General features: G+C 40.8%; 2 protein-coding genes across 4 annotated transcripts in view; one reads left to right on the forward strand and one right to left on the reverse strand.

Annotated features, from left to right (window-relative positions):
* The window catches only part of TBC1D9 (TBC1 domain family member 9), a 110,839-nt gene extending 94,999 nt beyond the window's left edge, over positions 1 to 15,840 (reverse strand). For all 3 annotated transcript variants that reach the window (XM_082390876.1, XM_082390877.1, XM_082390875.1), the window contains exon 1: positions 15,707 to 15,840. In XM_082390876.1, the coding sequence (XP_082247002.1) occupies positions 15,707 to 15,836 (130 nt within the window). In that variant the 5' untranslated portion in view covers positions 15,837 to 15,840. The remainder of the gene's footprint in view (positions 1 to 15,706) is intronic.
* Positions 15,841 to 15,864: 24 nt separating this feature from the next.
* The window catches only part of LOC309628175 (uncharacterized protein), a gene marked incomplete at its 5' end in the record, with an annotated part of 34,276 nt that continues 32,927 nt past the window's right edge, over positions 15,865 to 17,213 (forward strand). Inside the window, one exon of the mRNA XM_082390902.1 lies at positions 15,865 to 16,641. Within this exon, the coding sequence (XP_082247028.1) occupies positions 15,865 to 16,641 (777 nt within the window). The remainder of the gene's footprint in view (positions 16,642 to 17,213) is intronic.

The raw sequence follows: 17,213 nt of genomic DNA on the forward strand, positions 1-17,213 counted from the left end.
TTATAAAATGCCAATGGAGTAAACAAAAGATTAAAGATTTCTCCTTTAAAAGCTTTAATTAAAGAGTCCAAATGTAAATCTGTTAAGGCCTGCTTACTTTTATTAGAGATTGCTTTGGTTCCTAGGTTAACACAAAGATTTAAAAAATTCATTTGTACTACTGAAATGTAAAGAGTTTCCTTATTAAGAAATATTAAAGGCAAGGAATCTAGAAAAAACGAAATGAGAAAAACAAGAGTTCACCTTTCCTGTTTAGAGGGTAAACACAGATCAAATCCTTAATGTTCTACTTGACCTTCCCTCTAGCAAATACTTGCCCAGCAAGCCTAGAATAATGGAGCTGGAAGGTGGGCATGCATTTCACAGACCTCACCTCAGGGGTTGGATAGTTATTCACCTTGCCTTTTGCTCCTTGGGCTCAAACAGAAAGTAGAAGACTTGATTCATCCCAATGAGAGTTTCCAATCCAGATTCTCCCGTGGAGAGTTAGGAGGACCTTAATGGATCTCTTGATTGGATCCCACAGCCAAGGAACCCTGGCTTCCTGAAAGCAAGTGTAAATAACCAACAGCACCCTGTGAAATGCCATTTGGAGCAAACCAGAAGCCAGAGGCAATTGCAGAATGACTTGAAAAATGACTGGCTGTCCTCTGAACACATCCCCTGACAGGAAAGGGAAACAAAGCAAAGGGGAAAGTGGGTCAATGATTTCTTTATAAGTTCTCTGGTTTACCTAGCTACTAAGTGACGACATTTCTAAATTACAAATTCCTGAATGACTAACCATGCATCTTTACATACAAAAATATATAGAAATATAAGGAAAAGGTGGTCCCTCCCCTTCCTCCCACCCCGGTCCTCTCCCTAGTGGCCCCAGTTTGCCACAGAGTCACTGAGGCCAGGAGAGAGGGAGAGAGAGGTCTGTGTTTCCTGGCAGAGCTTTCAAAATGTGCATCCCCAGGAAGGAAGGGAAGGAGGGAGGAAGGTATGCAGGTAGAATGATTTAAAGTTGCTGATCAATCTCCAAAATATACAAGCAGTTCACGCAGCTCAATATCAAAAAAACAAACAACCCAATCCAAAAGTGGACAGAAGACCTAAATAGACATTTCTCCAAAGAAGACATACAGATTGCCAACAAACACATGAAAGGATGCGCAACATCACTAATCATTAGAGAAATGCAAATCAAAACCACAATGAGGTATCACCTCACACCCATCAGAAAGGTCATCGTCAAAAAATCTACAAACAATAAATGCTGGAGAGGGTGTGGAGAAAAGGGAACCCTCTGGCACTATTGGTAGGAATGTAAATTGATACAGCTACTATGGAGAACAGTATGGAGGTTCCTTAAAAAACTAAAAATAGAACTACCATACGACCCAGCAATCCCACTACTGGGCATATACCCTGAGAAAACCATAACTCAAAAAGAGTCATATACCACAATGTTCATTGCAGCTCTATTTACAATAGTCAGGACATGGAAGCAACCTAAGTGTCCAGTGACCGATGAATGGATAAAGAAGATGTGGTACATATATACAATGGAATATTACTCAGCCATAAAAAGAAACGAAATTGAGTTATTTGTAGTGAGGTGGATGGACCTAGAGTCTGTCATACAGAGTGAAGTAAGTCAGAAAGAGAAAAACAAATACCGTATGCTAACACATATATATGGAATCTAAAAAAAAAGAAAAGGTTCTGAAGAACCTAGGGGCAGGACAGGAATAAAGACACTGACATAGAGAATGGACCTGAGGACATGGGGAGGGGGAAGGGTAAGCTGGGACGAAGTGAGAGAGTGGCATTGACATATATACACTACCAAATGTAAAATAGCTTCGGGAAGCAGTCGCATAGCACAGGGAGATCAGCTGGGCACTTTGTGACCACCTAGAGGGGTGGGATAGGGAGGTTGGGAGGGAGACGCAAGAGGGAGGGGTTATGGGGATATATGTATGCATAGAGCTGATTTACTTTGTTTTACAGCAGGAACTAACACACCATTGTAAAGCAATTATACTCCAATAAAGATGTTTAAAAATAAATAAATAAAAAATAAAGTTGCTGATCAAAAATTCCCTTCACCAAAAAGCCTGAATATTCACTTAACTTTTTTTAAGCCGCCTAAACCTCAGACAGATAACCATTTGCTATATCAGCACCTTTTAAAAATGCAATGTCTCTGTAAACTGTAAGACTTGAGTTGCTCACACACCGGTGTTTATTACTCAGAGCCAATGGCCTCCTAACACCTAATAGAGATCATCAGCAATCGGAGAACAATGATGGGCCATCACCTATGAAGGGCTCCTTGTGTTTCCTGTATTTTACATAACTTATCTCTCAGAATCCTCACTCCTGGCGCTGAAAGGTGATTAAGCCATATTATATAAGGAAATCAAGCTCAGAAAGGAAGAGACACTTCCTAAATCACATCTCTTGGTAACAGATGGGGCTGGGATTTGAATCAGGTTCTGACTCCGGTTGTATGTTTACTAAGGGAAGGGCTGAAAAAGACTAGAGCCCTGCGAGCTGGTAGAGAACACAAAAGAAGTAGTGAGAAGAGCAACCTTGGTGGTTTCCCAATTTGCCTGTGGCATTTGGTGCACTCAGGGCGCCAGGAAGCATGCCTGTGCTTAGCCTCTGAGACCCAGACCCAGACCGGAGGTGGTACCCACCACAGCCGTCAGCATTACAATCTGCTCAGTTCCAAGTGGCAAACTCCGGATTTGGACACAACTACAAAACAGGTTTTTGTGTGCAGGCCTGGGAACCATCCCACAATTTAAAACCCGATCTCTTCATAAAGTGGTTCCCCTCACTTACAGATTGTCATACTGAGTGAAGCAAGTCAGACAGGGAAGGACAAATATATGATATCACTTACATGGGGAATCTTAAAAAAATGGTACAAATGAACTTATGTACAAAACAGAAATAGACTTACAGATGCAGAAAACAATCTTACGGTTACCAGAGTAGAAAGGGAGGGAGGGATAAATTGGGAGATTGGGATTGACATATACACACTACTATATATAAAATAGATAACTAATAAGGACCTACTGTATAGCACAGGGAACTCTACTTCAATATCTTGTAATGGCCTGTATGGGAAAAGAATCTAAAAAAGAGTGGAAATATGTATACATATAACTGATTCACTGTGCTGTGTAGCAGAAAGTAATACAACATTGTAAATCAACTATACTCCAATAAAAAAATAAATAAAAAATAAAGTGTGTCCCCTCTGCGTGTGATGATGGTAAAGCAGAAAACAAATGCCATGTCCCTAGAACAGGAAGTCAGCCTCAACTCCTCAACTTTCTGAAAAGGAGGCTTGGAGTAAATTTTCTCTTCCCTACTTTTGGAGATCAGTTTACAAACACCTGGAAGATGTCAAAAGCCATCTCAAACCCTACACAAACTACATGTATTCATTCTTACAGCTTTTTTTGTAGAATAATGTAAGGTCTCAAGACAAATTGGAATGGGTGACTAAATTATTCTGTGGACAAAATCCTCTTGAGGTTGATAATAACAAGCAGAGGGGGAGGAATTCATGGAACAAGCAAGCAACATCTGCTTGTGTCTAACCGTGCTTCTCGCTAGCAGCACTTGCATATTAAGTAAGTATATGAGCCAACCCCATACACAACTATAGATCACTGCCCACGACAACACACAGTTATAACATTAGGTTCCATTAGGAACTATCACACATTTTACTGGCTTTTATACATAATTAATCTACAAAGAAAAATGTTAACTGCTAAGTGCAACTAAGAGCAACTTCATTAATACTTGGAAATTGGGGGCTTCCCTGGTGGCACAGTGGTTAAGAATCCGCCTGCCAATGCAGGGGACACGGGTTCGAGCCCTGGTCCGGGAAGATCCCACATGCCGCGGAGCAACTAAGCCCGTGCGCCACAACTACTGAGCCTGCGCTCTAGAGCCCGCAAGCCACAACTGCTGAGCCCACGCGCCTAGAGCCCGTGCTCCGCAACAAGAGAAGCCACCGCAGTGAGAAGTCCGCACACCGCAATGAGTAGACCCCACTCGCCGCAACTAGAGAAAGCCCGCGCACAGCCACGAAGACACAACACAGCCAAAAATAAAATAAATAAAATAAATAAATTTTTTAAAAAAACTTGCAAATTGGCAAGATGAATGCATTTACCCTAAAAACAGGAGGTCTTCTAGAACATAGCTTTGTTATCTCTCTCACTCCTGGGAGTTCTCTGGTGTAGGGAGGAAGTTTTCACCCACCCTCTTTTGAGTCCCCGGCTGGGTCTGAAAATTAAACTGACAAAGACAGACTAACAGGAGAAAAGCATACAAACTGTAGTGAATCTGTACATGTACACAAGAGCCTTCACAAGAGAATGAAGACCCAAAGAAGTGGCCAAAGGAGGAAACTCTTAAACCTTTTAGACAAAGAAACAATATATTTGTGAAGAATTGTCAAAACAAAGGGGTTTGGGCTAGGGGTATAATCCAACTAGGGCTAGGTAGTCCTCATCTTCCTTAACTAGGAAGATAAGGGATAGTTTAACAAGGTTTGTTTGCAGAGTCCTCTGGTGCTGTCTCTGGGCTGATAAGAGTCTGTCTCTAGCCAAAGGAGAATTTATTTCCTGCCTTTAGGCAGGAAAGGGGGAGCTTTCCCTATGTTTACTGCTTCTTAACTGCCTTCCTTTATCAAATGTCATGTTTCGCTAGTTGTGATCGTCTCCATGTGGTGCAAAAAGTCCATTTCTTGGACAGTCCAGTGCTAAATCTCAGATCAAAATATTCTGATACAGTCTTAGTCTGCACTTGTATCATTCCCATGCCTATGTTTTTAGCTCTCCCAAATTTATTCATCCAGGTTTTTAAAAAAAATATTTATTTATTTATTTGGCTGCTCTGGGTCTTAGCTGCAGCATGTGGGATCTAGTTCCCTGACCAGGGATTGAACTCAGGCCCCCTGCATTGGGAGCATGGAATCTTAACCACTGGACCACCAGGGAAGTCCCTATTCATCTAGGTTTGATCGCTAGGTTAGTAATAGCTCAGCAACAGAAACTTGCCTTTTCTTTCTTTTATATCTTTATAAAGTGCAGCCTTCCAAACACAGCTGGTACTCAAACATTTCTAACAGAACAGCTTTTGATTTTGGGTAATGAGAAATTGAGGATATCACACTTTTGGTTTTGGGTAATGAGAAACTGTCTCAATCTCTTGGTGATGTGCTCTAACTTGAAGCACCCATATTCTAATTTGCCAGGATCCATGAAGCTCCTAGAGTTGCATGTAAATTTTTTCAGTGTTTTCATTCTTAGGGAGGTAGAGTCAATTGCTTTTATTAGATTCTCAAGGGGGATAGTGAGGAAAATAAAGTTAACCTATGTCACTATAATTAGTCTTGTAAAGAAAAATAAATACAAAGTCAAATAGGCCCCCACTTATTAGCTGTGTGATCTGTGGCAAATCACTTCATCTCTTTAACGCCTTACTTTCCTCTTCTATGAAATGGAGATAATAGTAGCACCACTTTATAATGGCATACAAGGTAATTTGCACAACTATCTGCTACTGAGGACAACTATACAAATGGGACAAAAATGTACTTTAAGATATCAAAGAATTAAAAAGAGATAAATTACTTTACCTGGGAAAGTGGCTCAGAGACAAGAGCCCTACATGGGAGGAAACTATTATTTGGGGAGGCATGTGCTTCTTCCCAAAGGGGCTGCTGCGTGGCTGAGAGTCTGGATGTGCTTTTAACAGAATCAGAAACTGGAAAGACAAGGGTAGCAATCAGTGTCAGCAAAGAGGCAGGGAAGTAATGATGCTCCTCTCTCATTGGGTTGAGACCTTAGAGATCCACAACCTAATCGTAAGTGCGAATCTTAAGTAGGCAAAACCACCCAGGTTAGAGCTCAGTTTTGAAATATATCAATACCTAAAAATAAAGTGATTTTGGTTTGCAACTGACAGAAAAAAATTCTCTGTTACACTGTCTTCTATTTCAGATTACTTTTGCAAAGTAGAAGTACAATGTCCCTACATAATGAAAAGTAACCAGGCATACAGGATGATATAATAGCATTAATGAAAACTAGGAGAAATGACAGACAATAGAATAGACCGACATGGGCTGAAGAAATTGCAGTTCAAAGGGACTTTAAAATAACTATGCTTGCCATACTCAAGATTGATTTTAAAAATGGAGAGTTCTGATAGATAACTGGAAATTATAAAAATGAACCAAATGGTAATCTTAGAATTGAAAAGTAATTAAGAATGGGTAGGCTTATACAGACTAAATACAGTTAAATAGATAGTGAATTGGAACACAGATCAGAAGAAAATAACCAAAATGAAGCAAGTAAAAATCAGAAGGTAACAGACATAGAACATACAATGATGTCTAACATACATGTAATTGGAGTTCCAGAAAGGAAGACTAAGAGAATGGGGTAAGGGCAATATTTGAAGAGCCATTGGATGAAGTTTACAAAGCCAATGAACAATAGATCAAAAAAGTCCTACCAACCCATGCAGAGTTTTTTAAAATCCACAAATAGCTGGATCATAGTAAAACTGCAGGAAACCAAGGTCAAAGAGAAAACCTTAAAAGCACCTGGAGAAAAAGACATATTATTACACAGAAGCAATAATTCAGAGTGACAGTTTACTTCTCCAGAAAAAAAAGACAGAGAGAAAATGCAAATCAGAAGACAATGGAACAATATCTTAACCATGCTTTGAAAAATTAACTGCCAACCATTCAAAACAAAAATGTACTTCCAAAATGAAAGCATAATGAAGACATTTTCAGACATAAAAAAGCTGAGAAAATCTGTCACCAGTAGGCTCTCACTAAGGGAAAGAGTAAAGGATGTTTTACAGGCAGTAGAAAAATGATTCTAGAAAAAAGAGCAGAGAAGAGGAAAGAACAATAAAAATGGTAAACATATGTGGAAGTCTAACTGAATACAGACTTTAAAAAATAGTAGTAATTATATATATGCTCTTGTGTGGAAAATATATAAAAAATTAAAATACATTACAACAATGGCATATGAATTGAGGGCGTGGGGTGGGGGTGAGGGGTAAATGGAGTTAAAGTAGCCAAGGTCCTTGCATTATCTGGAAAGAGATTAAAAGTACCAATTAAAAAAATGTTTAATAAAATGAAAATACCAATTAACAATATATTTTAAGTCAAGAATGCATTATGATCTCCATAGTAACCGCTAAAAGAATAGAAAAATGAATATAAAACTTCTAGCTGGACTTCCCTGGTGGCGCAGTGGTTAAGAATCTGCCTGCCAAAGCAGGGAACACAGGTTCCAGCCCTGGTCCGGGAAGATCCCATATGCCGTGGAGCAACTAAGCCCGTGTGCCACAACTACTGAGCCTGCACTCTAGAGCCCACGAGTCACAACTACTGAGCCCATGTGCCACAACTACTGAAGCCTGCATGCCTAGAGCCCATGCTCTGCAATAAGACAAGCCACCTCAATGAGAAGCCCGCGCACGGCAACAAAGAGTAGCCCCCGTTCGCCACAACCAGACAAAGCTCGTGCTCAGCAACGAAGACCCAATGCAGCCAAAAATAAATTAATTAATTAAAAAAAAAAACTTCTAGCTAATAGAGGCTTAAAAATGTAAGCATTAAAAAAACACAAAAAACGGGGCTTCCCTGGTGGCGCAGTGGTTGAGAATCTGCCTGCCAATGCAGGGGACACGGGTTCGAGCCCTGGTCTGGGAAGATCCCACATGCCACGGAACAACTAGACCCGTGAGCCACAACTACTGAGCCTGCGCGTCTGGAGCCTCTGCCCAGCAACAAGAGGCCGCGATAGTGAGAGGCCCGCGCACCGCGATGAAGAGTGGCCCCCGCTTGCCGCAACTAGAGAAAGCCCCCGTGCGAAACGAAGACCCAACACAGCCAAAAATAAATTAAAAAAAAAATCCTTCCCTCTACTTCAAAAAAAAGCAAAAAAACCCCACAAAACCCACAAAACCCATATGCTATCAAAAGGCAAGGAAGGAAGGCAAATAAAAAAGAACATAGAGCCAATAGAAAAAAATAGAAAGCACTTAATAAGATAGTAAATTTAAACCCAAGTCACATGTACGTTGACTAAATAATCCAATTAGAAGGTGAAGATTTTCAAACTGGATTAAGAAAAAAAAATCAACCATCTACTACTTATAAAAGACATCTAATATAAGGATACAGGGGCTTCCCTGGTGGTCCAGTGGTTAATACTCCATGCTTCCAATGCAGGGGGCCTGGGTTCAATCCCTGGTCGGGGAACTAAGATCCCACATGCCCTGAGGCATGGCCAAAAATGGATTAAAAAAAATATATGTGTATATATATATATATATACACACACACACACACACACACACACACACACACACACACACATATATATAGATAGATAGATGGATACAGAAAGGTTGAGAGTAAAAGTATGAAAAAGATAACCATACAAAAATTAGCCAAATAAATCTGCTGCAACTATAATGATGAAGCAAAGAGCAATTCTGGAGATACAAACATTTCATGATAAAATGTTCAATTCACCAGAAATATATTACAATTATAAATGTATATATTCCTAATGATACAGCCTTAAAACATATAAAACAAAAATTGGAAGTACTACAAGGACAAATAGTCAAAACAACAATTATGGTGGAAGAATTGAACACAAGCAGCAAAGTTAACCACTGAACATAAATAAAGCTTTTATGCAGCAACTGCAAGGCACATTATTCCTCTCAAGCACAACATGTAACATTTACAAAAATTGACCATCAACAGGAAATAAAACAAATCTTACTAAATTTCAAAGCACTGAAATCATATAAATATGGTTATGGTTTCTAACTGCAGTAAAATAATTACCAAAATGTTTGAAAATTAAGAACTATATATCTAAATAACTCAAGATAACATGCAAAAAAAGATCAGAATGGAAAAAAACTATTTTGAGTGAAATAACCACCAAAACACGATATATCAAAACTTAGCTGTGAAGTGCAGGTAAAGCCATGCTTAGAGGGAAAAATTATCTAGAATAAATATACTAGAAAATAAGGCTGAATATCAATGAACTAATATCATTTTCAAAAGCTAGAAAAATAACAATGTATACTCAAAGAAAACAGAAAGAAGGAAATAATAAATGGTAGATATTAATGAAGTAGAAAATAAATGTAAACAGCAAAGTTCAACAGGTCTAGAAGCTGATTCTTTACAAAACTGATAAATTCCTAGAAAGACCGATTAAGAAAGAGAAGGCACAAATAACCAATGTCAGGAATAAAAACGGGGGCTATCACTGTACATCCTACAGACATTAAAAATATGAGAATATCATTAACAAATTTTTGCCAATATATTTGAAGATCTAGGATGAAAAAGATAAAACCTAGAAATAAACAACTTATAAAACTGACAGTAAAAGAAAAATTTTAAACATTTGAATAGCTGTCATACCATTCAACAAACCCACAAAGAACACTTCAAGGCCAGATAACTTCACCTGTGAGTTTTGCCAATGTGCCAAGGTGAAACAATACTGCTATCACACAAACTCTTCCAGAAAACAGAACGAAGAGTGAGCACTCCACAACTTATTTTTAAGGCCAGTATAATCTTGATACCAAAATTTGACAAGGATAATGTGAAAAACAAAAATTATAGGAAAATCCTACTAATTTATCAGGGTGCAAAAATCCTAAATAAAAGATTAGCTAGTGATATTAAATAAACATAGTAAAAAACCCAATAACATGTCACAGCCAAGTTGGATTATTTTATATATACAAGTTTGATTTAACACCTGAAAATCAGTTAATATGTCATCACACTAACAGAATAAAAGAGAAAAATCATATGATTACCTTAATAGATATAGAAAAGCATTTGAAAAAATTCAGGATCCATATATAATTAAAAACTTTTAGCAAACTAGGGATAAGAATTCCCTTTAAATGAAAAAAAAAAAAAATTATCTACATGGTGCAGCCATTGTGGAGAACAGTATGGAGATTCCTTAAAAAACTAAAAATAGAGTTACCATATGATCCCGTGGACCATATGGTCCACTCCTGGGCATATATCTGGAGAAAACTATAGTTTGAAAAGATACATGCACCTCAATGTTCATTGCAGCACTATTTACAATAGCCAAGACATGGGAGCAACCTAAATGTCCATCAACAGATGAACAGATGAAGAAGATGTGGTACATATATACAATGGAGTATTGCTCAGCTACAAAAAGAATGAAATAATACCAATTGCAGCAACATGGATGGACCTAGAGATTATCATACTAAGTTAAATAAGTCAGACAAAGACAAACATCATATGATATCACTTACATGTGGAATCCAAAAAAATGACACAAATGAACTTACTTACAAAACTGAAAGACTCACAGAAATAGACTCACAATAGAAAACAAACTTATGGCTACCAAAGGGGAAAGGAGGGGAGGGATAACTTAGGAGTTTGGAATTAACATATAAACACTACTAAATATAAAATAGATAACTAACAAGCACCTACTGTATAATACAGGGAACTATACTCAATATCCTGTAATAATCTATAAGGGAAAAGAATCTGAAAAAGAATAGACATATATATAACTGAATCACTTTGCTGTACACCTGAAACTAACACAACATTGTAAACCAACTACACTTCAATTAAAAAAAAAAATCTACAAAATCACCATAGTTGATGAATGAATGATAAATGTTGAAAGTCTTTCGAGACCTCAAAAGGGAAAACGATATGTACAATCAGCACTTCTATTCAACACTGTACAATCTGCCTGTGGAAAATGACAAAGAAAAATAATTTTAAGCATAAAGATTAGAAAAAAACAAATTTCTCAGATGATATGATTGTGTATGTAAAAAATACATAAGAATCTACAGATAAATTACTAGAATTCATTTCATAAGTTAGCTAGGCTCTGGATACAAAGTCAATTTTTAAACAACTATATTTCTATAGGTTAGCAAAAAAAGAATTAGAAAATAAAATTTTTAAAAAGAAACAATATACAGCAGAGTAAAAAAAATACCTAGGAATAAATCTAATACAAGATGTGAAAGATGTTTACAGACAAAACTATGAAACATCATTGAAAGAAATTTTGAAAGCTCTAAATAAATAGAGGCATATACCATGTTCATGGACCAGAAGATTCAATATTATAAAGATATTAATTTTGCCCAAATCTATTGATAAACGCAATGTGATCTCAATCAAAATCCCAACAGTGTAAGTCTTTGTTGTTGCTGTTGTTTTGTTTTGGTGGAACTTAATAAGCTGATTCTAAAATGTTGCATAAATGTAAAAGACAGAGACTAGTCAAGAAACTCTTAAAGAACAAAATAAGAGGACTTGATCTAATGAATATAAACTCCTATTATAAAACTACAGTGTGGTATTGGTGCAAAAATATTCTCATAGACAAAAGGAATAGACTAGAGAGCCCAAACACATATTGGGACACTTGAATTATGAACAAGGTAGCCCCATAGGGCAGTGAGAACAGAATGGACTTACCAGTAAATTATGCTGGGATAACTGGATGTCCATAAATTATTTTAATTTAAAACTTTAACCCCATCTCACACAATATGCAAAAATTAATTCCCAGTGAATTGTAAATATAAATTTGGGGGTGAAAACTGAAAAGTTTCTAGAAAATAATATAGAAGACTATGTTTATATCCTCAGAGTAGGAAAAGACTTATTGAACAGAACACAATAAAACACTAACCATAAAGGAAAACGGAATCTGTAAAGGACTTGGTTATTAAAATAACTCTTTTCATCCTTAAGAGAGTGAATAGGCAAGCAACAGAATGAAGATTGTGCCACACGTACGACCAACAGTGAGCTCATATCCGGAAAGTATTTTAAAATACCTACAAATCAGTAAGAAAAAGACAACAACCCAATGACAAAGGGGACAAGAGACTTGAACAACCATGTCACAAAATATTGCAAACGGCCAATAAACATGAAAAAGTGCTCAACCTCATCCGTAAGGAAAAAAGCAAATTAACTCCACAACGTGATATTGCTGCAAAACCACCAGAAATGCTAAAATTACAAAGACTGACAATGTTGGCAAGGATAAGGAGCAAGGGAAATTCCCATATGCTGTGGGTGGGAGTATGTTGGTACAACTACTTTGGAAACCAGTTTGGTATTATCTACTAAAGTTGATGATACACATAACCTATGAGCTAGCAATTCCTCTCCTGGGTACAGACAAAACAGAAATGCATGTCCACAGGTACCAAGAAACACAAACAAGGATGACAGCCACCTTATCCATAGACCCCAAATGGACCATCCAAGGTCCTCCAACAAAACAGTGGATAAATGCGGATAAATGATTGTGTTATACTCATATAATAGTTTTCCGCCCAGCATAGGGAAATGAAAAAACTACAGCCACAAGCAACAACATTCATAAATATCACAAAGCAAAGAATCCAGACACATGTGAATACATACTCCATTATTCCATTCATTCCTTGCTCAAAAAGACAGGCGAAACCAAAATATTGTGTTTAGAGATAGGCGCTTTGTGGGAAAAACTGTAAAGAAAAGTGAGGAAATGTTTACCGAAAAACATCAGGACAGGTTTTCTGTTTTTTACCTTTGGGCGAGGGTGAGTAGTGATTGGGAGAGGGTCACAAGACGGGATTCTAGGGCACTGGCAGTGTTCCAATTTTTATCCTCATGTTGGTTACAAGGTGTTACTTGTGATAAGTCACTGCACTCTGCATCTCTATTTTGTGCACTTTTTTGTATGTGTATGAAATCTCAGTTAAAGGGGGTTAATAAATAAATCAAATGCATCTACAATTTAAAAAAGAACTTCATTGTGTCAATACCCATGTATATTGCCTGGAATCAAAAAGAGAACTTGAAAAGTGGCGGGGGGCAAGTATCCTCATTGTGGCCCATTATTCTTTACAGCTTTTGTGCTAACATCTTACCAAGCACTGTGAACCATGGAGCACTCCTGACCAGTTCACAATGAGTGGGTTTCCCACTCATCCGTAATCCATTTGATGAGTGGACGATGGTGCACTGGTCCAGATAATGCACATTATATAAAGGTCCTGAGATCTTCCAGAAGATCTCCAATAATGGATACCCAACACTTGCTCTTCCCTCCTCTCCTCACAGGCCAATCTTTTTCTTTCTTCAGTTCTCAGTTCCAGGGTCACTTCTACAGGGAATCCTTCCTTGCTCCTACCCCTACCCGGAATGGGGTAACATCTCCTTTTGACGTTAGTGCTGGTCATTCTCAGTTTGTCCCCACCTCCCAGATCCATCCCTGGGAGGCTGATCCCTAGGCACTAGATCACCAGGACAGTCCATCCAGCCAGCTTCTACTGGGTTCTACTGGGAGAGGCAACGGCAGAAGCTGGGAGGTGAGGAGAAGAGAGAAGTCGGACGTGTCCTTCCCACCCTCTTTTGCTGTGGTCTGTGTTCCTAGGGATGGCTGCTTCTCTGGAGGCCCAAACTCTTCCAGCAGCATCATTCCTGCCACCTCTAACAACTCCCCACTGCTGTGCCTTTCACTGGTCCTGGGAACCCTGCCTTCATCTAAGTTGTCTTTTCACTAAATTCTCTTCACTTGAACTAGGTTGGATTCTGTTTTCTGCCGGGACCCTGCAGAATGGAGATTTTATATTAATTTATAGGATAATTTTATCAGCATCTGTCTGCTCGTGCTAGGCTGTGAGCTTCATGACACTGGCACCTTAGAAGTTACCAACCAATATTTTAAATGGTAGAGTGAGTTAATGAATGCATGAATGAGCCCACATTAGCATTAGAATATACTATACATTGGACAAGGATTTCTAAAATGCACCTCATACATTTGATGTGGCACCAACCAATCCGAGCAAACATTTTTCCTATGTTGGTTGAAAATAGCCCTTGTTGGCAGGAATATTTTTACTCATTTCAATGATTTCAATTATTCTAGCGATAAGTGCAATAGCTATGATTTCTCAGTTAAGAAGCTAAGTTTATCTGAAATAAGTCATCGATGATGAGATTCCAAGTGGACTGCAGTTAATTACAGCTCTAAGAGTCAGTAGGAACACAATAAAAAAGTTAACTAGAAAAAGAAGGCTCTGCATCTCTTATTTTTTATAACCTATTGCAAGTGACTCTAGAAAATAAATACTTAGTAGTTGATGGTGTGGGAAGGGTTATCTCCAGGCAGGAAATGTTCTTTGTTAATACAATAAACTATCTACTCTACATTGTTGCTTTAGACTTAAAGGACAATCTGGGCTGATACCAATATTAGATATGCAAGTTTCATATTAATGTACATAGTTAGACAACTTCTACAAAATGAACTGGAAAATACTGATTCTAGGCCACTAATCAGAATTTCTGGCACACAACCTGGAGCTCTGCAGATTCCCTTCTTTTATGGTAGAAAAAGTGTAGAAAAATCAGATTATCTAGAGGCGACTTGATGTGCAAGCAAACTAGTAGATGCTGTACCGTGTGACACTTGAATTTTACTCTTGAGAAAACTAGTTCATAAATTAGAATCACAACTAAATACACACTATATCAAGAATTTTGAGTTCATAGCAGGGCATTCTGAAAGCAACAATTTACCTAGCATGCAAGCTCCTGGTGAGGGATATATTCTGAACTCTGCAGAGGTCAAGGTTCATCTCTTTTCTACAATATCTTTCCTGGTTAAACCTCTCCTGTTTCTTCTGCTAACTTTTTCGTTCTAAAAAGTATCCCAGTTCTGTTCATTCTAACCAAGAGGGAGAGGGGAAGGTCCAATTTCTCTAGTATGGTATGAGTTCAAGATTATCTGTCATCTCCCACCATGCAAACTAGTTACTTAATAAAAGACCTTTCTAATATGGCAGTACTTGGGATAGGCATCTGATTTTACCATGTGGAATGATATGGCATGGTTTTAGTAATAGTTACAATATTAACAATACCTTGTGAGGGGGTTTGGGGAAGAGACTGAGTTAAAATGATTAAAATGCAGTTATACTTCTGATTCTTTTTATAACCAGACAACTTGCTTTGTTATGCTTAATTAGATGCAACAACAACAACAAAACTCCTTTTCCTTCCTTTTTCCTTTTCTCTTCAGGCGTAACTAACATAGGAAATGACCACACCAGCTCCTTACTGATTGCTTCCCTGGAAACAAAAGAGCATTTAATACCTGATCCTGCCATTACCAAAAGAGAATGAAGTAAAAATTAACCGCCCTTCCCCTCTCTTGTCCATATAGAAAGCAATATTTTTTAAAAGGGGGAGAGGGGAAGTACCGCATTCAACCCCTAAGGATTGATACTACGCCCCCTCCCCAGACTCACTCATCTCCATTATCATAAACATCACCCACTAATGGGGCGCCTGGGACACGAAGGGCCCCATCGCCTGACAGGGTGAGAAAAGAAGCATCTCTTTCAGTCTGAAAATTACGACTCCTGATGCTTTCCACGCAGCAGAGCGGGGCGGGTCGTCCAGCCCCAAGGGACAGGGCGGCGTCTCTCGGGTGCCCGCAGCCCAGGGCGGCGGGCGGCGCCGCAGCTCCCGGCCCCCATCCCGCAGGGACCGGCCGCGGGTCCTTACCCGCCAGTCCGCCGCCGCCGCCTCCATCGCCCGCGTGCCCCTTCCTCCGCTGCAGGATGAAGTAGGGGTTGGCCCTCTCCGTGATCCACAGCGCGTTGGCCAGCAGCACCTCTTCGGGGTTCACCCACATGTTCCCGGGCGCCGCGGGCGCACGCACAATGGGGCGGCAGGTCGGGTCCCGCGCGCACCGGCGCGCACTCCCGGGCACACGCGCGCCCGCCCGTCCGCTCGCCAGCCCGCCAGCTAGGTGCGGCGGCGGAGAGCGACTTCACCAGGGGGCGGCCCGCGGCGCCCGGGTCACAACAAAGCCCCCGCGGGCGGCCGGGGAGGATGGCGAGGACGCGGGCACCGCGAGCAGCATCCTCGCCCCGGCGCCGCCGCCTTCCGCGAGCCCGCGGCCGCAGACGCCCAGGCTCTTCGCTCCGCAGCCCGGCCGGGGCCCACGGTGGCGGGAGGAGCGGGAGGCGGAGAAGGAAGGGGAGCGGGAGGAGGAGGAAGTGGTGTGGCTCAGCCCCGGGATCCGGCTCGGCGCCGGGCAGGGTTGCGGGCGCCGCCAGCTGATTCGGCCCCGCGGGTCGGGCAGAGGTGGGCTGGGACGCGGCTGCTCCCACAGCGCCCACCCAGGGTCCGGGCCGCCTCCGTCTCTAGCAGCTCAGAGCCCTCGAGGTCACCGCGCGTTAACACTTCGCGTCGGGGCCGCTCGCACCCTCGGCGAAGCGCAGCTCCCAGCTGGAAGGACGATCCGGACACTGCGAATGAATGACGACAGCGCGGCTCACCAGGAGCGAGCCCGAGTGACACCAGCTTCCGCGGACGCGAATCCTCCCCGGGCCCTGCACGCCGAGCCGGGCCGCAGCGGCTGGCTTTGGGGGAACCTTCTGGGGACCGGGTGGCGAGCACTGGGCCCCACGCCCATCCCAGCAGCGAGGACCTCGGTGGGTGGGTGTGTGTGTGTGTGTGTGTGTGTGTGTGTGTGTGCGCGCGCGCGCGCGCGCGCACTCTCTATGTGTGTTTATGGTTGACGCTCGGTAGGCTAGCGCCACCCCTCTTCCCAAGAAATGTGTTTCAAGGTTCCAGACTTGGAGCAAGAGACCCGGGTCGGAAGTGGACGCAGCCAATGGTTGTCGATGTTTTTGTTTCCTGCATCCCTAGGGCAAGTCATGCGCCAAACGTGTCACCGCCTGTAACCCCGCCCCCTCTGCATTCCATGGTAATTAAAATGGCCCAGCTAAGTGCATTACATCACTTCTTTCCTTGACCTGTAGGGCATGAGCAACAGCGAAGTTGGAAGCAGCCCAAAAGCTTAGAGCAACTAATTCACACCACAGCTGTCCCTATATGAGGCGTTTGGCTCTTCGAGGACAGGACATGGCAGAATTCAAGGATTTATCCACACTTAATAGATGGATTTAAATTTTTTCAAAGAATTATTGAAATTAGAGACACACAACCCAGGCCATCCTTATCCCTAGACAGTTTTGCTTTCCCCCGGTATTTCGAGTCTCTT

The sequence above is a fragment of the Balaenoptera borealis genome (genome assembly GCF_965194805.1).
Source record: "Balaenoptera borealis genome assembly, chromosome: 4".
NCBI classification, from domain to species: domain Eukaryota; kingdom Metazoa; phylum Chordata; class Mammalia; order Artiodactyla; family Balaenopteridae; genus Balaenoptera; species Balaenoptera borealis.